We start from the raw sequence: 26,865 nt of genomic DNA on the forward strand, positions 1-26,865 counted from the left end.
TTTGTCTAGGATATACCAGTTGATCCAGTATTTCAAATCCACCTGCAGTTAATACAAGTCAGAATTTTTGTATGTTGCATAACCTAAACCTTGGGCGGCAGGGTTCACTGTAATCAGGTCATGTGACAACCGTGGAACATGTGTCTTTCACTTATTTTGGTCATTAATTTTATTTGCGTGTTTCATCTCAACTGACATTCGTTTATTGCTTATGTTGTTTATAAAAAGTGCTGTAATTTTATGCCAATAAAGCCGATTTTATGCTATGGTCTCTAAAATTATTAGGATTTTAGGTGTAGCACATTCACATTTGTGAAACTTAAAAAGCTTCCAGAAATTAGTTTGAATTATATTTAAAACAAGTTTTTCAAAATTAAAAAAAAAATTCAGTATCAGAACTTGTAGCTACTTAAGTCCTGAAATTTTTATGGAAGAGTTGATTTTTTTCCCTAACTTTTAAACTTTGTCTTTATTAAAGTAATACATTTGGAAAACAAAACTCAATGTGAATAGCCAGGAAAGAACAATGAGTTACTATTGTTAAAAGCCCTTTTTGCTCCACTTTCAGGTTGAAGTGTTGTATTTTGCAAAGAGTGCTGAAATAGCTGGAATTCGCTCGGAGACCATATCTGTGCCACAAGAAATAAAAGCATTGCAACTGTGGAATGAGATAGAATCAAGACATCCTGGGTAATTAAAATGCCTGTGACTAACATTTTAGTATTTTTAAAATGTGTGAATAAAGAAATAATAAAAGTAAAAAGAGGAAAACTTGTTTGATTTCCATGCTCAATGTCAAAAGGGTCATTAATTGTGTGTGTGTGTGTGTGTGTGTGTGTATTTTAAACAATCCCTGAACGCTTGTAGTGTTTAAAAATGCACACTTCCTTAAGGACAGTTAAATTTTTACTAAAAAAAAAGTGAGATATGGATATGATTATATTTCTTTTTATAATTTACAAAATAATTCTTTAGAGAAATCAAAATAGACATTTCTAACATTAAAAGGAAAATGAAAACTAAACCCTGGTTTTTGTTGTATTTTAGTTTTTGCAATATTTGATTCTTTTCTGCTCTTGATAGTTAATGATTTTCTGCTGTTCTTCATATCTGGAGTCCTTTTTGAAACAGTGTAGAAAAGTAGCTTATTTGAAGGCTTTCCAGAAATATAAAAGTATCATTTAAACCTGTGTTGATACTTAACTTGGAATTCCTAGTGTTGTGTAAAAGGTACTTGCAATGTATGTTCAAAAGGAAGTCTATTCTTTGATTCTGTATCTTATTTTATTTGAAGTGGCCTGATATATTGATACAATATATTGTTTTTTTGTGCTGCTTTAATTTAAATTTTTACCTACCAGGAGCCATCTGGTCTTGTGGGAAATGTCCTAGCTGTACTAAGTATATTTGTTATATGACTTAGTCTGAATGTTTCTCCATACTTTTATTTACCACTCCCCACCCCTTGTTTTAATTCTCCAAGGCTTACAGGCTTACAGTTGCAGGCAATGAAGAGTTGTTAGCTTCAATTAGTCACTTTCTAAGTGATGCTTCTGAGGGAATCTGTGTTTTTAGTTTCAGCTGTATAGATTTGAATCACAAACCAAACAGTGATTCTTCTAATTATGTTCTTTCCTCTTTAGATTGGCTGATGTCAAAAATCAAGTGATATTTGCTGTTCGTCAAGAATATGTCGAACTTGGAGATCAACTCCTCTTGCTTCGATCAGGAGACGAAATTGCCATTATCCCCCCAATTAGTGGAGGATAGTAGTGCTTTTGAGCCACTTGGGTATGTGAGATTAAGTTTTTCAAACCTAATCTTGGGGGAAGGATCATATAGTTGATAACTTGTTACATGATTGGCTGTGGCTGTATCCTCTTCATAAGTCTATACTAGCTCTTTATTAAAATAGTAACTCGTTATTAGTGCTAAGAACTACCTGTTATCTCTACATCGATTCTATTGCAGACAGTTTAATGTTAGTTCAATATGTTCTATTAACATATTTATTCACTTACCATGGTTGATTGAGATTTTACTACCTTTTTTTTTTTTTTAAAGATTTATTTATGTATACAGAACTGGTGCAAGGGGCAGTGAGAGGTCACCTGAGACAGTGGGGAGCAGGACAGCTAGATCATCGAAGACACTGCTGAGGGGAGTAGCGACTCCCTGAGACATGTCTGCCACACCATGTGGTCATCTCTGGGGCTGAGATCTAACTTACACTGAAGTGGCTATGGCTAGCTTGCAGTGCTGCTGTCACCAGACAGGACCCCTGTTTTGTTTTTTAACGATGTCCAGACATAGTGCTGGACTTCGGAGAATTAATACTCTTATTTGGAATGAGCTAAAAAACTTATCTGTGTTCATGTAGCTAATAATGGCAGACTTAACATTTAAATTCATGTTATTGTACTGTGCAATTTTTCACCATTAGGCTTAGTAACTCTGGATAGCTCTCCTGGATTCAGGGGAATGTAGAAAAATTTTCTAGCCTGCAAGTAAAAAGGGCACTGTGCCTTTAAAAAAAAAAAAAGTTTTCCAGTTATGAAGAAACTATTTTAGATGTGTGCAGGTGACTCTGTGATCCATGTCATCTTTCCAAATAGCATAGTCCATAGTTGAGTAGTAGTATTTGAGTAGAATGTACTTAGTATTTTTCTCAGGATTATGTGGAGAGAAGGCCAGAATGAGGTTTATTATCCGCTGAAAAATAATGAAGAAATTAAGTCCTCCCTAATTAAAAGATCTTGATAAGTTAGGAATGAGAGCAAGCTTTCTTAATTGATAGAATTTTTTTCTCCAAAATCAAGGGTAAATATCATACTCAGCCATGAGCTTAGCTTCCTGTAAGAAAGGAACAAGCCAAGGATGTCCACTTATTTTTTTCCCACCCCCCCCCACGTTCTTAGAAGCCATTTTCACAGAAGTAAATAATAACAAATATAAAGTATATTGCCCAGCAAGCCAGATTGAATCGTTCTTAAACTACTATTTGAAAATTATATAAAAATTACTTGTTATATATGTACCTTAATTTTATTTGGAAATTGGTCAGCACTATCATTTTGGAAAAATATTTTTTGCATGTGGTGTTTCTTCAGAAAAGAGTGGGCTGACATTAAAGGAGTATGTGTATGTGATGGTGAGAGCTAGCTTTGGGCCTATTAGGAAGATGACTCACAAGCATTGTTTATTATTTGGCGGCATTCAACAGTATTTGCAGGATGTCACTTAAAGACCTCTGTCCTTTTGGAATCAGGCTGTAGGAATTAAATATGAAGTTGATAGACTTATTTGGATTAGCTGTATTGCAAAAGAAAAAAACAATGAGGTAGAAGCTCAAATGGCATGTAGAGGAGCTAAAACATCTGGGACTTAGTGATATATGGATGACTGTTTTTCTTTTAGTTGCTTTTTATTGCTGCTGGAAGGAGATTAGGAAAAGAACATGAGATTTAGTAACATTCCTTGAGTGAGTTCTTGAGTCCTCTTTCTGACATCTTTCTGTTTGGATGAAACCCCACAGGATCTGTGATTCTGTTCAGACTCTTCATGGCCTCTATGGTCTAACCTTCCTGCTCAACCTCAGTGCATTCCTGCTCCGCTTTAGTCCTGGGCCTCCTAGTAGGTTCTGGAGCACACTCTGCTCTTTCATGAGCCATAGTCCTTGCATTTGGCATTCTTTTTCTCTTCTGGGGTCCTGTCCCCCTGTTTTCTTTACAGTGTTCAACTATGACTTCTTGAGAGAGGCCTTCTGTGATCCCTTTAATTCATATTGCCTCCATACTGTGTCTCTGAACCCTGCTTATTTCCATGGGTTACCTCTATTTTTAGTTGCCTTTTATTGCTGTTCCTCCCATCCACTATGAGTGCCTTGAGGACAGGAGCCAGTATCTTTTGTTCCCTGGTCTGTATCTAGTGCATGGCACAGTCTCTGGTCCTTAGTGAGTGTGTAATAAGTGTTTGATGAACGAAATGACAAATGTGTGGCAAAGGATTTTGCACAGCACCTGATGAATAGCAGTGCACTTCATTTTCTTACTTCCTCAGCTGCTTAACTGGGCTTGTGCCCTGTTGTAGAGGGAACACTGTGGAGTTGCTCTGGGAACAAGTTCCTATGGACAGCCCAGTTCCTGTGGAGGTTCTGCTTCCCTCTTTGTTTTGGATAAAGAAAAACAGCAGTTCTGGCTGTGACACTGGATAATTTAGTAGTTAGGAGTGTCTGTGGATGAGGGTTGTGATGGGTGAACTGTGCTGTAATGCGAGATTAATAGCAATTACAGAATTCCGAATTAATTACATATAGACATTACATTTAAATAAATTGCTTTTTATATCATGCTTGATTCAATTGGGATATTTATAAGTATATGGTTTTGCTGACATTTTACACTGCTTTTTTATCATGCAAATTGTGCCTCTTAACCTATAGAGAAAAATATAAAATGAAGCAGCCTGTACGTTGGATGTATTTCCTTTCATGCCAATGTTAAATCTTATGAATATCTTATTTCTAGCAAAATTACAAATGAAGTTGAAGAGAAATCTAAAGATATAATAAAATTCACTGCTGAGAAACTTTCAGTAGACGAAGTCTCACAGCTGGTGATTTCTCCACTCTGTGGTGCCATATCCCTGTTTGTAGGTGAGTTGTAATTTTCACAGCTTCTATTGACGACACCAGACATTCGAAGTTAACAAGTGATTTCCATGACTAATGTTAATAGTCAGAAGATTTTATGATAGAGCAGTAACCTTAAGATTATCAGTGGTGAGAGATTTTTTTTAGCTCTTGTTTTGTCTCAATAACCTGCAAGTTAGCCTTTGTTGAAGCAAAGAAAAAAACAAAAGTTGGATCAAGTCATCATCAGAGGGAATTTTGTGTTTTTCATAGGTGGGGACGGAGTAGTAATGGTAATGATTCAATGTGAATCCTGGCAACATAATGTTTCCTTTCAGTTTGCAAATGGTAACTGTGAGAAAAGGAATATATCCTGGTTTGCTGTCTGTGTTTTCAGTAAATTTGCCTAATTGGTGTTATCTTATTTCCTTATCTTTGTAATAATTATCTTTTGTTTTTTCTTATCAAGATTGGGTAATGCCCAGCTAAGTCTAAAGGGGAAAGACAAATACTAGATGGTATCACTTATATGTCCAATATAGATCAACAGTCAGACAAAACTAAACCAGTGATAAACCCTAGAAATTTGACTGTAGAATTGCAGCTACCCGAGGGGGACAGAGGCTGGAGAGTAGGATGTGGATGGGGTCTAATGGACTGTGGTTGCCTTGATGGTGGGTGTGGTGTGGTTATGTACCTCTGAGTAGGTGGATCTGTTACCCCTGAATCATACAGTATTATAAACCAATATTACCTTAATAAAAAAAATTCAGTAATTTGTGAATAATTTGGCATGTTCAAATATAATCTTCTTCTAGTAATACGATGTTTCTACTATAAGGAGAAACCTATTTTGAATGCATTTTTCTCCCCTCAGGGACGACAAGAAATAACTTTGAAGGGAAAAAAGTCCTTAGCCTCGAATATGAAGCATATCTACCGATGGCTGAAAATGAAGTCAGAAAAATTTGTAGTGACATGAGGCAGAAATGGCCGATCAAACACATAGCAGTGTTCCACAGACTGGGGTATGGTGTCCATTGTTAAGTTGAAAATTTATTGCCTCTGTACATACTCTGATTCCGGAAATTTCTCATAGACATCCTATATTATGATGAGAAGGAGGGTTGTGTATCGTTCTGGGGGAACACGGCACTGCCTGAGTACTTGTCCTGTGGTAGGGAGAGTGCCTGCTTGAGGTACTACGGAGCCCAAACCTGCCCCCTCCTCTCAGGCCCTGCACCAGCAGGCGCCTCCTCTGCTACAGTTCCTCAGGCCTTTTATAGAATTGATTTATAATCTGAACTCTGTGTGGTAACCTTACAAGTGATTGCCCTTCTATGCAAATACCTAGAGTCATTCAGTAAGTTAGCCTTTTTGTTCCGTTAAGAGCAGAGTTCTAGAGCTTAAAAATAACCCAGGAATTGAGACTACATCATTGATCATATTCCACTATTATTCTATTTTTAATAAGTAATTTCATTAAAAACCAGTGCTGTTTTAATAATTACTGTTAGCAATTTTGTTAACATTTATTGTTTAGTACTAGCTCTCTAGGTGTGACTTGGCACAGTGCCCTATTTGAGTCACAGGTTTAAGTCATGGAAATTGACCATTCTTCTTGGTGCCCATCAAACAGGTTCATTGGATGGACACTGGTAAATCAGCCCCAACTTCGGAATCCTGCTGAATGCAGATGGGATGGATTATTGTTTTCTAACTAAACTGGGCTTCATTGAAATGTTCATGTGTCTATTAGATTACTTAACAGGTAAATTCGAGGAGATGGTAACTTTTTCCTTCATCTTGTTAAAGTTTAGTTCCAGTGTCAGAAGCAAGTATAATCATTGCTGTGTCCTCTGCACATAGAGCTGCCTCCCTCGAAGCTGTGAGCTATGCCATAGATACTTTAAAGGCCAAGGTGCCCATATGGAAAAAGGTGAGTTAAGAGAGTATCTAATTTTGCTATTTGGATGTGATTTTTCTCAGGAATTTTTGTAAGATAGATACCAAGGGTTCCTACAGAATTTGTGATCATGGACTTCCTCTGACTTTAGAGAATCTTTATAGAACCCATGAAATAGAATATTTACATAGTATCTCCTTTCCAAGGTTTGTTGAACATGAGAATTGTGTGCCACAAAGAATGCAGGGCCTGGAGTATGTTTCATTAAGTGCCAGCTATTAGAATTCCTAGTCTGGATCGGTCCAGTACTTCATTTATAGTCATTTACTTTGGGTTAGAATTCTCTGGAAAATAAAGTATCCTTCCTTTGGTGAGTGGGAATAGTTCATAGGAACTTAAGCATTGGGTATCACAGATTCCACAAGGCAGAAGAATGTTCTCCTGGGATTCCATTTTAGGAAAATAGTGGGGTGCTGTATTGCCTCCCAAAAAATGTATATTCAGAATTTCAGTAGGAAATTCTAGCTTGTTTTCTGTCAGCACATCAAACCAATCAAAATGAGCCAGTTAGTCTCTGGTGAAAGAGCGTATTCTGAAGAGGTGAGAAGACCCTGCACACCCATTCCTCCCCTATGTAGTATATCAGCAATGGGGTTGTTCTGCACCATCTGTGTCTAACAAGAAGTGGAAAGACTTTGGTGAAGCATATTTTAGATATTTTGAAGTAGGTGGTGTGTTTGGCACTAAAGTTGAAAACGAATGTCCTTCCATTTTCCCTAGTCTCAGTCATGGTCCCAGATGGAATGAATTTTTAATGATTCCTTGGCATCCAGAGTACATCCCCATAGATCCCACAAGCTGGGAATGCTCAAATCACGCACAGAAAGTTGCTAGGATTTGCCTGTAGCCTGTGCACATCTGCCTGAACACTAAATCATCTCTAGATTATTTATAATGCCAACTACAATGTAAGCGCTGCCCATCCTTGCTTAGGGAATAGTCACAAGAAAATCTTCTGCGTGTTCACTCTGTATGTGGCCACCAGGGGCCCCACCACCTAGGATGAGCCTGTGTGGAACATGAGGGCTGGCTATCCTGTATTTCATGGCCGTACCCTGTTAAAGCTTCTTGTTTATCTTCTTTCCTTTTGTATCAGCAGCCCTTAAGTATAGGGAATGTGTTTTCTCACTTTTCTGCCCTCAGTACTTTATCCACAAGTTTATTGTGTTGTTACAAGTGGAGCAGATTTAAATAGTTAAAATAGTTAATTTGATTTATTCATATGTACTTACGTTTATTAAAATGCTCTGTTTTGAATAGCCATTATGGTTTTATTTATTTATTTTTTTTTTTAGGAAATGTATGAAGAATCATCATCATCTTGGAAAAGAAACAAAGAATGCTTTTGGGCAACCAATGATTGAATCACTCACATTTTCTAATCCTGACATTTTAATCTCATAAACTTTTATTTTTGATCTTATTTTGATTTTTCTCCCCCTCCCTATTTAAGATGGTTTAATGAAGCACAATCTCTTATGTTGTACTCATAGTATAAATAGAAAAGAAAGCAAAGTAAGTGGGTGTTTAGCCAAAAGGCTCACACAGGAACCAGAGTTGGAGGAAAGGCCTGAGGGAAGGACATGAAGAATAATTTAAATATAAGGAAGGAAGCCTGTGATAGACTTACTATTCCATGATTAAGTTCTGATTGCAATTTGACTCACAGTGAAGTGAAGCTTGCTCCTCATCAACTTTGTCTCAAAGGGAGCCTGCAGCCCCTTCCCCTTCCTCGTGATCCAGCGATGTGATTGCTATCAAGGACACATTATGGGTATGTTGGCAAAATTGGAAGGTACAAAGTCATTATCAGATAGTCTTGATATATTTTTAGAATTTATATATTTAAGAAATTGAATACACAAGTTTAAAATCAGTGTTTTCCTATTTTAAAAAATTGAGTGTAATACCTAAAATATTTCATGATATTGTATTTTAGAATCTATTACCTTAATATGTATTATATTTTATTAGTTTTTAGCATTATATAAATATACAGATTAGCATAAATTTATATAAAATCTGGCAAACTAGTAATAAGGGTATTTGTATTGTGTTGATGCTTAATATTTGAACTTAAACCAATTAAAAAGAATGATCATCAGAGCATTTTCAGGTAGTTTCCTCTTTAATTGTGTATGCAACATCATTACTGACGTCATTAATAATTAAGTTTTCTGTAAGCACTATATGATACAGCGGTCCAATATTTGGTCACCAGTACACTGTCTTCATACAGCTGAAATACAAGTTCCATAGAGAATGCTTTAATTTTTATTTTAATTTCAGGGCTATATTTTTGCTGTTCCATTCTCTCTCCACCAAATTCCTGGTGTATAATTCTTAGAGTAATAAAATTTGAGGTAGACAACAGACGCTGTAAAATTTGCATATGTTCAGACACCTCACTTGTTAGCAATAACATTAACTCTAGTGAAACCTTTTTTACTTAAGCAAGTCATGTATTTGACAAACACCTTGTGTGTGCTGAGCCCGCCTTGCCCACCAGCCCTGAGCACTCAGAGGAGATTCTGCAGCCTGAAACCTGCAGGACATCTTGGACCTTAGCAACCTGATTACTTGGTGCTAATTTCTTCACCAGGCGGGAGAGATGAGGCAGCTCGCCCAGCAGAGGGCAGTAGAGCCAGCCCTCTAGTAAAAACTGCTGGATTTGGGTTTTTAGTCTGTTACTTTTCACAGCCTCAAGGTCCTTTTAGTCAGTAACCATTCCCGGTACAGCACACTAGGTTGGGGTGATCCTCAGCTGATAGTCCTGATTTTGTATAAGATCAGGACTTGAATAAGATGATTTCTAGTCTTTAATTGGTATTCGAGTTTACAATACTAAAGGATTATGATTAAGGGAGTTTTTGAAAATGCTGTTTGTAGTTTTTAAAAGGTGATGTAGAGCAAAGGAGTTATTTTTGAAAATGAGTAATGTGAAATTATTTTTTAACTTAGGATAAAATGGTAGCTTAACAACGGGCCGTTAGCCGCGTTTCCTAGCCCTCTGACACAGCTGATGTGGAAGGGGAAGTGTGATACAGACTGTAGGGTAAGTGAATTGTTCAGGCCCACACTGCTGGCCTCTGTGGTTATCACCTGTGACTGGCCTTCCTGGAATGCAGGAGGCACGCATGCCTGGTGGTGGACACCTGGTGTATGGGTGGGCATGTGTAAGTGGGCATGGCTGAGTCTGTAAGGGCCTCATTGCTCAGAGAAAACCGCTACAGGAAAACGGCAGCAGCAGAAAACAGCTACGAGAGGCAGGAGCACTTGCGATGCCGAGATTCCAAAGAGAGAGAAGACTTGCTGGGGCTGGGAGCTTGGTCACTTTGTCTTCCCCCTGCCCAACCCCGCCAATTCCCTGCCCAGTGCTGGAGTGTCCCACCACACAGATGTGCTGTTGAACCTTTGCACTCAGGTGTCATGTGTATCACGGTGATCAGCCTGTGGGCCAGTGTGTATCTTGTCTTATAAAAAATGCAGGTGACTGCTTTTGCAAGTTGCAGCAGGTTACCGGCTTTCCACTCCGCTCCAAGCACAGGTGTTACTTCAACAGGTAAGTTGTGCTTTAGAGCAGTGTTTTTCAGACTTGACTGTAATTTGAATCAACTGGGTGGGGATCATCAACTTTCTGTTGCAGTTCAGTAGTTCAGGGGGTGGTGTCACCCCTTGTGTGTGGACCCCATTGTGAGGAGCAAGGCTGGCACCCAACGCCAGTGCTGAACCACAAAGGCAATTTAGGTTTCTACAAAGCATTTTTGCACTGCTGTTAATGTAAGAGGTTAGCTACTTCCTTATTTCTATGTTGATTGAATGTGATCTGAAGCAGAGAACACATGAGACAAAAATAGTAACATTCTTAGCCATAAAGACCCAAAGTAAGTAACTTTATTTTCAGAACGATTTTTGTGATATTCACTAACATAGTATGAAGTGTTTTGACTTTCATACTTTATACAAGAAAAGCTCTTAACTAATTTATTTTGCTAGTACAGTTTGATTTTTTTTTTTAAAAGATTTATTTATTTGTGCATAGAGAACTGGGGTACAGGCCAGAGGCTCAGGGGCGGTGAGAGGCTTCACCAGAGACAGAGTGGGGAGCAGAACAGGCAGATCGACGAAGTACACTGCTGAGGGGAGCAGCGGGCGGGTCAGGAGAGGTCTGCCACGCCATGTGGTCACCTCCGGGGCAGGCGGGAATCGAACTCATGCGGAAGCGGCTTTAGATTCTCAGTGCTGTGCTTTAACCCGCTGCGCCAGCAGGGAGGGCCACAGTTTGATTTTTATCTCAGAAATCAAAGGAATTGTACATTTGTACATTACACATACATTCATTTATATTTTTGTTGGAGAGAAAAAAGCAAAACCAGTTCAACAAAAAAGCAAATAAACATCTTAATAGAAATGTATACATTAGGTATGAAGGAAAAAAAATCAAGCAATTTTTCTTTAAAATATACATTTCTAACAGTTGTGCAATATATACATTTATATTGATTTTATCCATCTTTTTATATTTACATAATTGCTACATCTTCACCTTTAAATTCAAGGAAGTAGTTAACATTTTTACTTATTTCAACTAAATCCTCACGTTTACCTTTTACCTCTTGGTAAAATTGAGCATGACCCTAAAGTTTTGAATATGATTATTGGTGAACCAGGAAATTCAGCTTGAGAAATCCTGCTTTGTTTAATAATGTCAATTTATGAGCTTTTTCATATATTAGGTTTTGATTGTACATCAGAATAAATACATTGTAAATCATACCTTCTATAACTTCTAGTGTAACCACTTGTGTTATAATTTGGTTTTAGCTTTTTTATTCTTCAGTTAATAACTCATTATAAAAGTTAACCCTGCCAGCTAGAAAAAATTCTAACTAGGTTTTTTTCCCTAAAATGAATAATGCAGTTTCAAATCTCAACATGGCTTCTTCACAAATTCTTACTATGCTACTGGTTCATGGGGTGTGGCAGCCTGGCATGAAGCACCTTAGTTTTTTAATCATTCTTTAGATCTTGTCTATAAACCATTTATGAAATGGAACCTTAAAAGGGCATTTTTTAAGCCCTAAACTCACTTTTAAAACAAAAGTATGGCTGAATAGAATACCTTTTTTCCAAACAATATTTTTGTCCTTTAATTTCTTAGGTGGATATAGTAAGTTTTCCCTTGTTTAAGACAGTATAATTACGAAAAACGACCTTTAACAAAACCATGTCTTCAAGTGACTTGGGTTTGTTAAAAGTAAGCTGAGATTTTTAAAATTCTCATCAGCATGATAATGAAAAGACTTGAAGTTAACCACATTCTCCATGTACTCAACTTGATTAATTAAAAATGCTTGTGAAGTGCTTCTCAGTGCCCAGCCTCTAACCTGTGATCTGGTAACAAGTTGCTTGTTCAGGTCACTTGCTCTGATTTCAGTGGTTCAATGGATGATTTTGCTACCCAGGAAGCATTTTTCAATGTCTGTAGACATTTTCTGATTGTAACCCAGTGTCACTGATGCCAAGCTTGAGAAAGCTCGCCCTGGAGAATAAATGAATCAAGACAAGGGGCTAATTTTTTAGTTTATAGTAATTTAAGTACTTTGCAAAAATGCATCCAGGCAGATTGCCATGCCAATCCTTGTTAAAACGCCCCAACTTGTTCTGTGTGTATGAGCTCAGTTTAGTGTTTACTCTGCCTCCCCTCCTTAGGTAAACTAAAAAGGCATGACATGCTCTATATCTGTTTAGTCACTAAAGAATTAGTATGTGTATATCTACAGCAGTCATGTGGTTTATTCAATATTTTGCGTCAATGAATAACCAGTTTTTCCACTTTTATAGTCTTTGAATCCACACCCCTGTTACTAAGAATTGGATTCTTGGGAATTCTCACTAGAGAATTAACAGGGTATTTTGCTATAAAACTGACATTTCTTTTGGTTTGTCAAATAGAAACTAAATCTTTAAACAGAGCAGATAGCTCTGGGCTGCCATCATAAGGAGGAGTCCAGCAGAGCGGTCAGAGGCATATGGGCAGACGCCCGTTTATCCTGATTGCAAAGTCATTCTTGGAGTATGCAGCTAAAAGCCATTGTTGAGCTCCAGCCCACTCATCCTTTTTCATAAAAAGGACTTTGAAGTTTACAGAAGCCAAATGGCTTGCCCAAATCTTTAGGTGTCCATTTTTATGAACTTTGCCTGTTCCCTTTTTCTCCTAGTCCCTCCTATAGAGAACATAAAAGCTCAGATAAGATACAGAAGGGGAAAGGTGTTGCCCATTTACATCCTAGTCACCCAGATGTTTGTTAAAATAGTGTCACTGGGCTTCCAGCCCCATCAAATTTCTCAGGAGTTGGGGTTCTAAGAAGCTACCTGGTGAACTTGGTTCAGGTGAAATGCATCCTCGCTGTTTAGGTACGCTGAAAGCAGACACAGGTGCAACCCATAATTTAGTGATTTCCACTGTCTCCTTCAAAGCCAATCCTGAGATGCTTTTTTTTTTTTACCTTATCGCCACCTGAAATCCCAACAATTAGAAACTTGAGCTTATTTTTCTTACTTGTTTAGCAATACATGAAACTAGTTCCCTGAAGGTAAGCAGATTGCACAGAAACTCATGCAATTGTGCCTATTCCCTCCCTAACTCTAGGGAGCAGCTGGCCTGAGTGGAGATGGGACAGGCAGTGGGAGGGAAGGGAAGTGGATAGGTGTGGACTGCCAGAGAGCAGAGGACTTCTAAAAGATGGAGGCTCCAGGAGGTAGGAGAGTGGTTTGGCATAGAAGCCTCAAGGATGACAAAGAAGACGTAGTTTCCAAAAATTCACTAGGTCCCTGCCAGCCAGACAGTACATCCTAAAAGAGAAAGGAAGCTTCCTCCTACTTCTGTACAGGTGACAGGATTTTGTCATAAATATAACACATTTTAAGGGAATTTTGGGTTCTGCTCTCTAAACTACTCCCTCCCTGACTCCCCACCCTCTCACCCCCCCCCCCCTTACATGGAGATTTCTTCTGCAGAGGGCAAACTCTAGGCTTCTACCAGTTATTCCTGTATGGTATGAATAGTACTTCAGAGCAAGAAAGGACTCTGAGGAGGCAGCTTTTGCCTGAAACAGAATTATGACTTAAATACCTGTGGCACCTGACTCAGCAACACTAAGTTGAAAACCTGTTGGGGTTTTCCATCTTGTTATCAAGATCTAAATTAGCAGTCTATACTGAGTACTTACTTTTTAATAGCAAAAAAAAAAAAAAAAAACTAATTGTAATTGTCGTGTTTGGAAACATTTCATGTTTCCAACATTTAATGTAAACCCTGGGCTGGGCCAGCCAGCATAAAGATCACTTTCCCCCCATATAAAGTAAGTCTTATACCATTTAGATGCCTGTCCACCTCCACCCCCCTTCTCAGTTTGCTTCTTTCCAAACTGACCTGCAGTTTTCTTAAAATACCAGGCTAGTTTACCTATTACATTATGAAACACTGGGATTAAAAAGAAATCCATTGACGTAAATAATAAACCCTAGCGGTGACACTGTCAGTTCCTACCGCAGTGACAGCTGCTGGTGTCTAGCTATTGAGCTCTGTGGTCTCGTCAATCTCATCTGGGTTTTTGGCCATTTTTTCGTATTTTCTTTTGAAGAAGCCGAGCTGTGAAGATAAGGCAAGCATGTTACCACCTATCACTTACTTGATCATGGAGCTCTGGAGAGGGCAGTGAGCTGACTAACCTGGGGTCACTTCTGTAGTGAAACTCCCCATGAGTTGAACTGAGTTGCATGAGATTTATTTTTTCAGGGTCTACTCATTTGCAGCTGAATAAAACACTCCAGTGTCTGGGTGAAAGGAAGATTTTTAAAAAGTATATAGTGACCCAGATCATGGAGATAAAATCCTAATCGACTGTTTGAAGAACACGAATGAGAATATGCATTTTGCCTTTCTCTTGTGATAGAGGAGGTAGCATATAAAATTTAAGATTTCCATTTGATGTATTTTAAAATAGGAAACTTTTCTTACCTTCCATAAAATTGCAACCAGAGCTAATAGCAAAAGGAGTCCTGCAAGTATACTTCCTACGATGACTCCAGTTGGTACTTCAGCTTTCTCATGGGGCTTCATGATGGTAATAGGAATCTGTAAATGTATATAAACAATTTGAGTTACCAAAAAAGTTTTCACAAATGAGTCTGAAAAGGGGATATGACTTGCTCATGACTGCATTTCTCAATTAAACATTGTATAGGACGATTTCTAGAGAAAAATATCCTGCAAAGCACAGGCAAGCAATACAAGTGGTCTGATGTCTTCCCAGTATCTGCATCTGTATTTAGTATATAAGCCTTCTCCGACTTTCAGGTGCTTTAATTTCTTAGGCAATAGGAACTTCAATTTCTGACATAGTCTCATCATCAAGAAAAGCATTTGGAACCCAGTGTTGGGGGGGGAAAAGAGACCAAACGAATTAACAAACCAACCACTTACAATTAAACAACAATATTGCATTAGTCTCCTAAAATACTGATTTCATGCAATGATCACCCAAGTACTTGATATGAATTTTTAAAGAGCAAAAGTGTTATCTCAGGATGCAAGTTGACCTTTATCCTAACAAAACTGTCCTTGGGCTATTTATGATCCTCTATGTTCTGCTTTCTGGTGATCTTTGTGACTTTGCAATGGGAAGGGTATCAACTAACAGTAAAACTTTTTTTTTTTTACACATATATTTGGAATTGCAGAGAGACTCAATCTTTTTTCTTCCACAGAGTACATTTTTTAAAGAGCTAAAACAGATAACCCTCATTTATTTACTTAATAATTAACACTGAGTTGCAGTAGCAGCTGAATTGCTTTTTATCACAGAATTGACAAGTTGGACTAAATTTGAATTTGGCCTTAATAGTGACTGTATTCTCACTTGTATCTTTAATTCTTAAAGATTTTAATCAATGTAAAAATAAGACTAAGTAATGATAAATTCACATAGTTAATGCTTAATGAAAGTCATAACCTTAATTCTCTTCAGAACTCCCTTATATGGGTTCCATAAATATGAGCATAAAACTTTTGTATCAGATTTTTAAATGGGCTTGCAATTCCAGTATATTTAAGAATCACTTATCAATCTAAGGGATATGTCAATGTATTGTTTAGATTCCAAAAATTATCCAAATTATTTGGGTTAGAAATATTTTTGTTGATGCAAAAAGTAACATTTGATCTTTGTTATCAATATTGCTCAGTTAATTGAAATTTTAGTTAATACATTTAACAAAGCTAACAAAGACTTCAGAGGTTCATGGATTCATTTTTCTACAGTAAACTGTCAATAGATCTATAGTACTTTTTCCCTGCCCAAATTCATAGCACTCTGAATTTGAGGCTCCCATTCCCTTTGACTCCGGTTCTGATTTTCCATATCCCAGCTTCTGAAGACAGGGTGGTGACCTGACCTGGAGACTGAAAAGGATTCTCCATTATATGGGATCCTTTACCCCAGAGCAAAGCAGGGGCAGAGTGAGCACCACTGGGAGGCACTGAGGTCCAGAGTTCACAGGGCCCTTGGCATTTGCATCAAGTGCCTGGATAGCAGCAGTGGACCAAGGCCAACTGCTAAGTTGACCACGGGGGTATAATTTTGAACTGGCTTTTTAGTTCCTAACAAAAGTAGCAGGAGGGAAACACACCAGGCTTCTGCCAGAAGATTAGTGAAGCTTGGAAATCCCGCTGTATCTAAATATGGCATATTCCAAACCAGAGCTTCAGTGCAAAGTAAAATCATCCTGTGCCAATTCCAAAACAGTGAGCCTTTGTTTTCTGTGAAAGTTCATTTCTTCACACAACTTTTTTTTTTTTTTAAAGGGGAGCATTTATAGTTTTCTAGACTGTAAGATACTATGAATGGACACTCCACACCACATCAATGTCTAGTTGTAACGGGTAAAGAAAGGAAGAGAAGCTCTACTCAATGCCTTAGTTATTAGGCATTCTTTAGCACTTCCCATTAATATGCTCTAAAATACAATATATGATTCAACTAAGCATGGCTCAGATCCTGCCCTGTAAGGTTGAGGCTGGTGGGTGTGTGCCTACGACAGACTAGGTGCGCTGCTTTAAGGCATGAAGAAGGGACCTCCACAAGATTTGCTGTGTTTTGTGGTGGATCATCACTTCTGGCCCAGCTTTGTCAACATGGGGAGTGTGGATGAGGGCAGGAATATCAAGGACCTTTTCTGAGTAGCAAACAAATGCTCAGGATAATAAGCATCAGATTTTTAGAGTTTCAGTAAAGTGCTTCTACGAGCATGTGGGTGAGAAGCACGACTCTTCTGAATTTTCAGACATGGCGATTTAATCATAGACTCTCACGCCCAGAGAGGAGTCAGTGGTACTCACCGTGACAGCATTTTCTTTGATCACGTATATCTGAGGGTTGTAGGTGTCAATTTCCGCAGCTGCTGTCAACTGTACTGTTTGGAAAGTGGACTGGAACATAAGAATAAAGAACACATGTTATCTTAGTAGAAGTAAACACATGAAACTCCACAGGCTTGTTACTTATTTCCTTGTGGAAAGTGGCAAGGGCAAATACCAACTCTGAAGACTCACGAATCTTTGTGGGCTGAAATTTAATAAAGCCAGTGACAGAACCTCACAAAAGAAGTACCTGGAGGTGCTTTTACAACCTGGGATGGCTGGGTGCTGCTGTAGCTGAATAAACAAAATCCAGGGAGGGGTGAGTTGGGAGGGTGCCCAGATATCAGCTAGAATCTCCTGGATGTCTAACTTAAAAACAGGGCTAAAGAGCCAGGATTTCAAAATGAAGCTTTTAATTGGGAGAGCTCATAGTTCAGATTTTTAAAACCACAAGGAAATTCTTGACATCGAAAAATCACAAACTCAGTATTTTTATATACTTAACTGAGTAAATCATGTAAATGAAATGGGATATCAGACTAAAAAGGGAAGGCGATTTTTCTTTTGGGAATACACTTGTATAATAGTACACTTGAACTTGACCGTGCATGTTAGTAGTAGCCACTCCTGAGCCTGTTTCCATGCTATATGCGGTATTACTGCAGATCTCCAATTTGTTGCTATCAACGACTGGATTTGGGCAGCATATAGGACACACATGTATTTAGGGCTGATGTTACTGGTAACTTGATGTGAATGACTTACCATGCATTCCTTAATGTACTTTTCAATGGACACATTATTGATGGTTATGGTATTTTCTTTATAATGTAAATAATTGGGCCAAGTACATATTTTGAAGCAGAATACAAAGGCCATATTTGAAAGCGCCTGACTGCTAAAATTCAACTTTTTTTGGTAACCAGGGCACAATGGATAACATGAGGTAATTAGCTAAACTGTATCTGGATTCAGAACAGATACTCAAAATGAGTGGTTTATTCCCTTTCCATAGGCTCAGACTTTGTTATCTTATTTTCTCATGATGGAAGATTGCACCTGCAGTTATTCTTGACCACTGGTCTCTTAAATATGTATTACCAGGGGAACACTAAGCAGTGACAATGGTTTCAGTTTTTGTTTTTTCTTTTTTTTCAGAGTAGAAGTGAATGTTGATTCCACTGTCCCTATCGATTGAGGATGAAAGGATTTCCTTACAAACCCTCCCAGAGTCAGGAGTTCACACATGCTCAGAACACCCTGCCGATGGCCTTCCCTGGTGGTGCAGCACAGGTGGTGTGTTTAAAGCACAGCTCTATGAAGCTAGCCACAGCTGCACGAGTTCAATCCCACCCAGTGTGTGACGCACAAGGCACAGCAGACCTCTCCTGACTCTCCCCTCAGCAGGGTACTTCCTTGATCTGCCTGTTCTGCTCCCCACTCTGTCTCTGGCGAATCTTCTCACAACCCAGCACCTCTGGCCTGAACCCCAGTTCTGTATACATAAGTACATAAATCTTTAAACAAAATTAAAAAACAAACAAAAAAACACCCTGCAGGGCTAACAAGCAGTGGCAGGTATACCTGCATGCTCGGGGCAGGAAGTACCACACCAGCCAGCATTCTGACAAGCCTTTACCTTGCAAATGGCAGCTGACAGTGCCAACTTGGAGACCTGAATGACCACTTTGTGATGAAATTACTTGACATAAGTTGTCTTGCATTAAAAGGATGAGAGGTGGTCCATTAATAGGCTCTAACAGATGAAATGAGATCCTTATTTCAGACAGGATCTCCTAGGTTGTCTCAGAACATCCACTTTGCTTTTGAAATAGCTGAGAACAAAGTAGGCATCAACATTTGGACTTTCATGTAGGAAGAAGATGTGTTGTTGCATTTGATAGTCATTAACTTACGGGTGTTTTCTCAATTTAACCACTGTGACCACAATGAAAAAGGCAAAAATACTACACTTCCTTAGAATTTTGCTCTCAGAAATGAAACTGTTGCTGCTGGGGGAATACTTTAAAAGTTCTTAGTTAAAATGAGGTAGTTTTAAACAAACAAACTAAATGCCTTTTACAGCGCCAGAGTGATTGCATTGTGATTTGCGGCAGTTTTCTTCCCAGCTGGCAAAGGTTATCATGAAAACATTTGGTCTTCAAATCCAGAGAGCCAAGAACCAATTGTTGAGTCTGAGCATCAAACGGCTACAGCTGGGGACAGGGCACAGCTACAGCTACGCATTGCTTCTTAGAAAAGTTAAAGGAGTCCTGGAGGCTTGAAGGCAAATGCAACCAATAAGGAAACAAATTTAAAAAGAGAAAAGAAAACCCAACTCCTTGGCTGGATTCCTCTATTTTTTTTTTCTGCCCTTTTACTTTTTTTCTTTCCATTATGTTTTTATCCAAGAATATGGCTTCTATTTTTGGTTCCCAGACAAATTCAGAGGTGGCTTAGCTCTTGTTTTTATACCAGTGGTTGGAAAGACCATGAAATGGTTAGAGAGCAGAGAACCAGAGTATGTCCATGGCACTGAGTGTGTGGCGGTAAATTTCTTGAGGACTGATTTAATCACACACACACAAAAAATCTACTGACAGCTGCAAGCTGTCTCTGGGAGGTTTCTGATTAATTTCTGTTTTGCTGTCTCCATCAGAGCCAGCATTGGTTAAAAAAAAAAAAAAGACCAGCTAACCCATATGCAGTAAGATTTAAGGAACATTACATTTTTCCTTATACTTTTACAATTAGATAAGCCTTATAAAAAGGCTACCTTAATATTTTTCTCTTTTTTTAATGCTGGATGGAAATTTCAGCAATGAAAATCTCTGTTGAAAGCAGGTTTATCTATTGCAGAGTCAAACTTGCCATATGGAAAATCATTCTGACATTGTCTTAGCACTTTTTTCAAAGTTTTCATAGAGCTTGAAATGACTTAAAAAGTTGTATGCGGGGCCCTCCCTGGTGGTGCAATGGGTTAGGACGCAGCACTGCAAGCAAGTCACAGCCACTTCAGTGCCACTTTTATCCCCAGCCCCGGAGGTGACCCACATGGCACAGCAGACCTCTCCTATCTCACCCACTGCTCCCCTCAGCAGTCAATCTACCGGTTCTGCTCCTCACTCTGTCTCTGGTGAATCCTCTTACCCCCCTGCACCTGAGGTTGAACCCCAGTTCTTTAAAAAAAAAAGTATGCATTCTGGGTTTTCGTCAGAGAAAGTGTATACAGGAGAGCAGAGTAGTTGCCTGGTTCTGACCTAGGAAGGTGATCCTTGTGTCAGATTCATCTGCTGGGTGATTTCTCATCAATCAAACAATTAGCTGAGGGTTCAAGGAAAGAGGCAAACATTTCAGTTGGGCATTGGAGACTAGGATGAGAGCGCACCAAGAGAATGGAGGGAGACAAAGCAGGTGACTCCTTTAACAAAGGGCAGCAGGGAGGATCCTGACACCATTCCCAGAGACTCTAAGGTGGAGTCCAGGAAGTGCACACCACAAAATTCACCCCAGGTAATTCTGAAGCACAGCCAGATTGGGCAAGTTTTGGCAAGGGACACAGAACTTTATTGCCTTCCATAGTAAAACTGCTCTGGGTTATCAGAGTCCTGGTGATATTCAACAGATTAGTAATTTTATCAAGGGGCATGACCTTTGTGACAACAAGGACGTTTCCTTGCTATAAATAAGCCTAATAAATATAGCTGATACTTACTGCTGCAAAGGTCCCATTCCAAATTCGAGTAGACACGTTAAGGAAGTATTCTTTCTTCACTTGAAGGTCTTTCAGCCAGCAAGTAAGATTAGTACAAGAAGCCGTTCTGCAGTTCTTTCAGGGTAGATTCAAAGGGTAAAAAAAGAGAGGGGATTAATATGGAGCTTTAAAATTACAAGCTGAAGTCTTACAAAAGGTAGACTGGGGTTAGTGAATTGTTCAGCCTTTTCTGCCGCTAGCCTCAGGCTATCACCTGGGCCTTCAATGCAGAAGGCACTTGGGAGCCTGGGCGCTGGGGATGGTGCCTGACGTGGCTGGTATGAGCCTTGAGGCAGGTGGCTATAAGGGCAGCTTTACAGAGCAAACAGTGAGTAAAGATTCCCAGGAGCCCAAGTTCCTGTCTCCTTGCTGGCTTGCTTCCCCTGCGTCCTATCAAAACAACCTGCCTAGAGCTCCAAGGTTCTCTCTTAAGTTGCCTGAACCAAAGGGGAATCTGCAGGGCCTGGGATGTGGATGGTTGCAAAGCAGTAGGTAAACCCAGTGCTGGAAAGGATGTAGGCAAACAGGCAACGTCATAGCTCCTAGTCAGTATGACCCCCTCTCTGAAAGACTTGCCATGCACACCCTTGGGTCTGCCACTTACATCTGTAGGGGTGGCCTCAGGATCATAAATGTATGGAAAACACACCATGCCTGTTTATTACACTATTTCTGAGCGTTAACAAAAAGCTAAATAATTTGAGCTATCAATAATGTACAAGTTAGGTAAATTATTGAATATATACACAAAAATATACACAAAAATACAGTACAATGTATTCATTAAACTTAATATTCATTCCTTAGATTAACTAAACAGTAAGAATAAAAACAAACAGTGGTATCTAGAGGCAAAGGAAAATAGGGATGATGAAATGAAGCACAAAGGGTTTTTTTTTTTCACACCTTGATTTCCAGGGAAAACAATCACCCAGAGAAATTGTCCTCACCAATTCATTTATGGGCCGAAAATTTTCACTCTTGAAAGATACAGAAGCAGGTGTTTGTCCTATCTTCAGTGGATTTTCTGTGGCATCACAACTGATGTCACCTGCCTATAATAAAGAAGGACATCAAATCAGTGAATGGCTTTTATGCAGTTCCTTTTAACGCATTAGGAAGTCCCATTGTCACAGCCAAAATGGGGGGATGTGCTGTCAGACTTCCTTTCGTGCTGACCTGGCCACATGTCCTGTGATCTGTACTCACTCATTGAAACTTAGAAGTATTCAGATGTGTGGCACTGGCTGTCACAGTCCGTATGTGAGTCTGCTGTAATAACAGACTGTGCGTGATTCAATTCAGGGACTTTTGTGGAACATCTTAGGATTTCCACTCCCTGTAGCCACCTATACAGACTACAGGAACAATAAGTGTGAGACTATGGCTGTGCCAATGTCCAGGTTTGGCAAGAACACTGCTTCTCAGTCCAGGCTTCATGTTAGAAAAATCGATGGGGCTTTTTAATGACAAACACCAATGCTAGAGTCTTAGTCCTAAAGATGCTGATTTAATTGGGTTCCACGGTGGGGAGAAGCTGGTATCACTCTTATTTAAAAGGTGATTCAGATGATTAAAACCTAGGTCTTTATTAGGTGCTACCAGGCTGGTGCTACCAGGCTGCCAGGGTTGAGTACTATCAGTTAAAGTCCAGACTGGCATCTTGAAGACAGGTTACTTATTGCAACTTTTCAATTGTGGGGTCAGTGTCTCACTTCTTAATAAGCTTCTCTCAGAACAGAGCTCTGATAAAGTCAGATCTTCATCTGGCCCAATGGAGCTTTAGGAATAACTCTGGCCAGCTGTAAATCTCTAGACTTAAATATTTGTTTTATTGTAACAACACCCCACTCGAATATAATATTAACTGTGAGTTAACTGGCACCCAGGGCACACAGGGATTAGCTTCCCAATTCCTGTCAGTAAGAAGCCCAACATGACCACTCACGGGTTTTTTCCATATTGAAACACTCATTTGTAGGCAATTTGGCTGCCCATACCTGATCTGTGTGCACTTCTGTCAGGTACATGAGAGGATTCTTTTCTTTGGTGTATTGAGGGATGTGGATGTTCACAAATGCCATGCTTACTGGAACATTTCCTGTTGATACCTACATAAAGTATAAAACATTCTGGTTATTGCTACATCAGCATACTGCAAAAAAGTGATCAACAAACTTTGTTGATGAAGGCAACTATTAAGTGGTAAGAATGAGTTGATATGAAAGTGTAACTTATTTTATGTTACTACTTGGGGTATTTGTCTTTCTCGTCATCTACAACTGTAACTGGTGAGAATTTGTGACATAAAAGATAGTTAAGAACATCCACCATCTGCAGCATGAAGTCGCACTTTGCCCCTGACTAGCAGAGTGGGTTGGGCAAAGGACTTGAGCTCTATGTACTTACATTTTCATACTTGTAAAATAAAGACAATCAGCAGCTCAGCAAGTAGATAACAGATATAGCCTCTGCTCTCATTGGTGGAGTCTGTTCTGATTGCCCTGTGCTCAAATCCTAGCAATTGTGAAACATTAAATAACACCCAGTGGAATAATAACCCACCAATCTCATAACCGCCCTGAGAATTAAATGGGCCGGCATATATAAGCACTTGATACAAAGACTGATACTACATTCTCTATACATGTAATTTTTTTTACTACGAATCTACAAAATGTTTCATTAAAGTAGCTGCCAAATCCCATACACACTTTATTCATTTTGGATGAGATTCTGGAATCTGCATCACATACCAACGTTCTTACAAAGATTTTTTTTTAAATCACCAATTGCAGGCTTGCAACTATATGACAGACTAATAGAAAATATCCCTCCCTGAGTTGTATTGACTTAGGGTGATGGGTGAATCTTTCACTTTCCAAAGTTTTTATAGTGTTATATTATAAACGTCATTTTTTAGCAGATTAATTTCTCTTTAAGTAACTGATTAATTATTGACTACTAATAGCCAAAAGACACTGATTTAAAGATAATTCTAGATATTACTATGTACAAAGTTTGTATTTGTATATAAATGATAATAAATGTATATAATTGATACCACTTCTCAAATAGAAGTGGTAGCCAAGGATATACTGTCATACTAATTCTATTTCAGGGGCTTTTGATCATAGTTATACTATTATATTAATGCTGTATATTAATATTGAACATTTGTTTTCAAATATATCATTTATCCTTTATCCAGGACAGAAAGCTATGCACAAAGCCCAGATGTTTCCTTAGTGATGCTCTATCTTGGTGGTTTTCAAAGTCTGACATCTGGACCACTAGCATCATCATCTCATTGTTGGAAATGCACATGTTTACATTCTCTCTGGACTTGATGAATCAGAAACCTTGGGTGTGGCGTCCAATGATGTGTGTTTTAACAATTCCCTTAGGTGCTTCTAAGGCACAGACAACTTTGAGAACCACGGATATATTTCAACTTCTTTTTACTTTCTTTTTTCTTCCTGCCTCATTTTTTCCTTTACCTTGCCTCTTGATTTCCCATCTGAGGCTTACCAACCTTAATAGAGAAGATGAATTTTGGACCAATATCTTCAAAATTGTGCACGAGAGAAGGAACACTGCCGTTCGAAGAGACTTCATAGAAATTTATGTTGGTAGATCTGTTGGATGTTTGCAAAGCCAAATATTTTAGTTTTGTTGTTATTATTGAATCTAAATATTTTATTTAAATATTCTCTAGTTTAGATTATAAGTAGAACTGTTCCTACTTAGGTACAAAACACTAAATAAAAACACCTGTGGCCCAGTATATGTTTCTAAGCCTCAGACAAATTCCATTCAATACATATAGAGAAAAGTAATCTCTGATGAGTCGGTGCGTTCTATGCTGTCAGTTGTAAACTTTCAAAAAGTACAAATGTATGACTCTAGAGCTGATAGTGGAACTCTTCTCAAGATAACTGTTGCACTGCCTGTGTGCTATAATAGTGGATACAGTCCTTGTTAATTGGATGAATCAGTTATAATTCGAAGGATTTTTTGCTTGGTATGGCTGAGAAGCAGTGAGACTATAATGGGCATTGTCTCCTGTGTATTTCTTACTGGATACCCACAACACAGGGCATATATTTTCTTTACTTCCTCTACTTCTTTTTGTCTAATTCCAGGCCAACTCAGTGCCTTTGATCCAAGTTGGGGCTGGCCAGTTCATTTCCACCACTAGTGCTGAGATCACTTTCAAGATGACTGAACTAGAGATTTTGTTAGCTAGATCCAGAGACATAGGGCTGACTTTCCCTGTCTGTGTGATTGCCAACTAGAGCCTGCATGTAATGTAATGACCAGGTCAGAGGCACCCCATGGGGCCACTTGGACTCTGGAATGTAACTGGACACTCTCCCCTCTCCTCACTTACTTCTGGAAGCCTAACGCTGGATTTCAGCCAAGGTAGTTTCACTGGTTGGGGGAGTCGAATAAAAATAGGGCAGAAGTTTAAATAGCAATATTTATTCCCAGCAGACAATTTATTATAAATTTAAGATATTAATTCTATTTTCTAAAAAAAAAATGGAATGGATATTTGCTGAGCAACAGTTTTGCTTTGTTTTGTTTTTTACTGAAAATCTTGTCTTTCCCCTTTTCATGCCTTAAAAACTTTTCCAGTTCCTCAGAAGGAAAATATGTCATGGGAACTTCAGTAGATGTGGTATTTATTACGGCTATGTATTTGAGAGGAAACAATGATTTGTCAGCTGTATGTGGAAAATGGGAAAACTGACTAGGATTTGAAACAGAAAGCCTGACTGTATGTGAATGACTTATTTCTTTTACTTTCCATAAGCTCATTTGTGAACCTCTAAGTAGTCAGTTTCTGCACTGATTAATATGGTATACTTTTTAATTCCCAAAAGATCCGACATTCTTCCACTTGCTACTTCAGTGTTAAGTTACTTAAATGTTAATTGATATATTTTGCTATATGCAGGGACATACATTTTGTTTCAGAGAGAATGCCACTATTGTCTATTTTTACCCATTATATTTACAAAATATGATTGAAAATTTATATAATGTCAAAGTGGCTGCTAAGAGACACACTCAATAATTAGGTAGGACTTCTTTTTCCAAAAACTTTGCAAAGATATTTGTTTAAAAATGTTTGTTATAGCAGTGCCTGTGGTGATAAAACAAAAGTAAAATTTAAATGAACCAAATATTACCATATTGAATTGGTTACATAAATTATGATTCAGCCAGAAACAGGACAAATTAGATCTGTATGTCCTGATATAGAAAGTTCTCTAAAATTACATAAAAATCAATGTTCAAAAGAGATTTACTGTTCTCTTTGGGTAAATAACACGTGTGTTAGAGTTAACATTCCTATATCCTGTTGGATAAACAATCCTTGTATATGGAAGGTATACTAAAAGCAATTGAGTTTGTCATCAATGGGACCAGAAGAGGAGACAGGGATGGACTCACTTTTCACTGTGTAGTTTTCTATTACACAATATACAGATTTTCTACCTATTTGCATTTAATGTCTTTTTTAAAAAAGCTTCAAGCTGAACTAGCAGGGTGGTAATTGGGAACCACTTTAACTTTTATTCTTTGTAAAAGAGTAAAATTTTCACTGCATGAAACATGTTAAAAAATATAAGGATGTCTTAGAATCCAAGTTACCATTACAAAAATAAATAGCTAAAATATTAGTTAATAAAAATGAAGTCCCATTGAATCTTGTATATTTCACATTAGAATATCTGAAAAAATGTGTAAGAGTAAAATCATAGAAAGACTGTAGAAAGAAAAAGCACTTAGAATGATAATCAATATAAGTAGGAAGAAAAAATTCATGTAATATGGTATATCAATCTCTGGTTGATTTTGTCTTCAATGACACACTTCAGCAACTTGGGGTTCTCTGAAACCTGCAGCTACTGATTAATTTTTCAGGGATAGACGACTTGTATTTTGCCTCTGCTTTTGCTGTTTCAGTTCATTCAAACTGAAGCATTCTTTTTGTCCTTGCTCATGTATCTGAAGCTCTAGACATAATGACATATTTTCCTTTGTGTTTTTGTTCAGTGATAGATTGGACGATAGATATA

General features: G+C 38.3%; 2 protein-coding genes across 2 annotated transcripts in view; one reads left to right on the plus strand and one right to left on the minus strand.

Moving 5' to 3' along the window:
* Positions 1-603: 603 nt before the first annotated feature.
* On the plus strand, positions 604-8,490 carry MOCS2 (molybdenum cofactor synthesis 2). The gene is made up of 6 exons (XM_004678329.2): positions 604-690; positions 1,644-1,791; positions 4,527-4,654; positions 5,508-5,658; positions 6,446-6,569; positions 7,892-8,490. Exons 2-6 carry the CDS (start codon positions 1,691-1,693, stop codon positions 7,958-7,960), a joined length of 573 nt encoding a protein of 190 aa, XP_004678386.1. The 5' UTR covers positions 604-690; positions 1,644-1,690; the 3' UTR covers positions 7,961-8,490.
* Positions 8,491-14,095: 5,605 nt separating this feature from the next.
* The window catches only part of ITGA2 (integrin, alpha 2 (CD49B, alpha 2 subunit of VLA-2 receptor)), a 66,647-nt gene continuing 53,877 nt past the window's right edge, over positions 14,096-26,865 (minus strand). Inside the window, exons 25-31 of the mRNA XM_012721775.1 lie at positions 24,309-24,411; positions 22,774-22,884; positions 21,724-21,828; positions 20,735-20,848; positions 16,999-17,088; positions 14,620-14,736; positions 14,096-14,250 (exon numbers count right to left, since the gene is read on the minus strand). Of these exons, the coding sequence (XP_012577229.1) occupies positions 14,170-14,250; positions 14,620-14,736; positions 16,999-17,088; positions 20,735-20,848; positions 21,724-21,828; positions 22,774-22,884; positions 24,309-24,411 (721 nt within the window). The 3' untranslated portion in view covers positions 14,096-14,169. The remainder of the gene's footprint in view (positions 14,251-14,619; positions 14,737-16,998; positions 17,089-20,734; positions 20,849-21,723; positions 21,829-22,773; positions 22,885-24,308; positions 24,412-26,865) is intronic.

Source organism: Condylura cristata, unplaced genomic scaffold (assembly GCF_000260355.1).
Source record: "Condylura cristata isolate star-nosed mole 26May11 unplaced genomic scaffold, ConCri1.0 scaffold00007, whole genome shotgun sequence".
Classification (NCBI taxonomy): domain Eukaryota; kingdom Metazoa; phylum Chordata; class Mammalia; order Eulipotyphla; family Talpidae; genus Condylura; species Condylura cristata.

Bases quoted from the DNA above. Each gene is read 5' to 3' on its own strand.
- MOCS2 (XM_004678329.2), top strand. From the start codon at position 1,691: ATGTCGAACTTGGAGATCAACTCCTCTTGCTTCGATCAGGAGACGAAA. The intron at 1,792-4,526 runs GTATGTGAGATT...TCTTATTTCTAG, and splicing joins AGTGCTTTTGAGCCACTTGG to CAAAATTACAAATGAAGTTG. The intron at 4,655-5,507 runs GTGAGTTGTAAT...TTCTCCCCTCAG, and splicing joins TGCCATATCCCTGTTTGTAG to GGACGACAAGAAATAACTTT.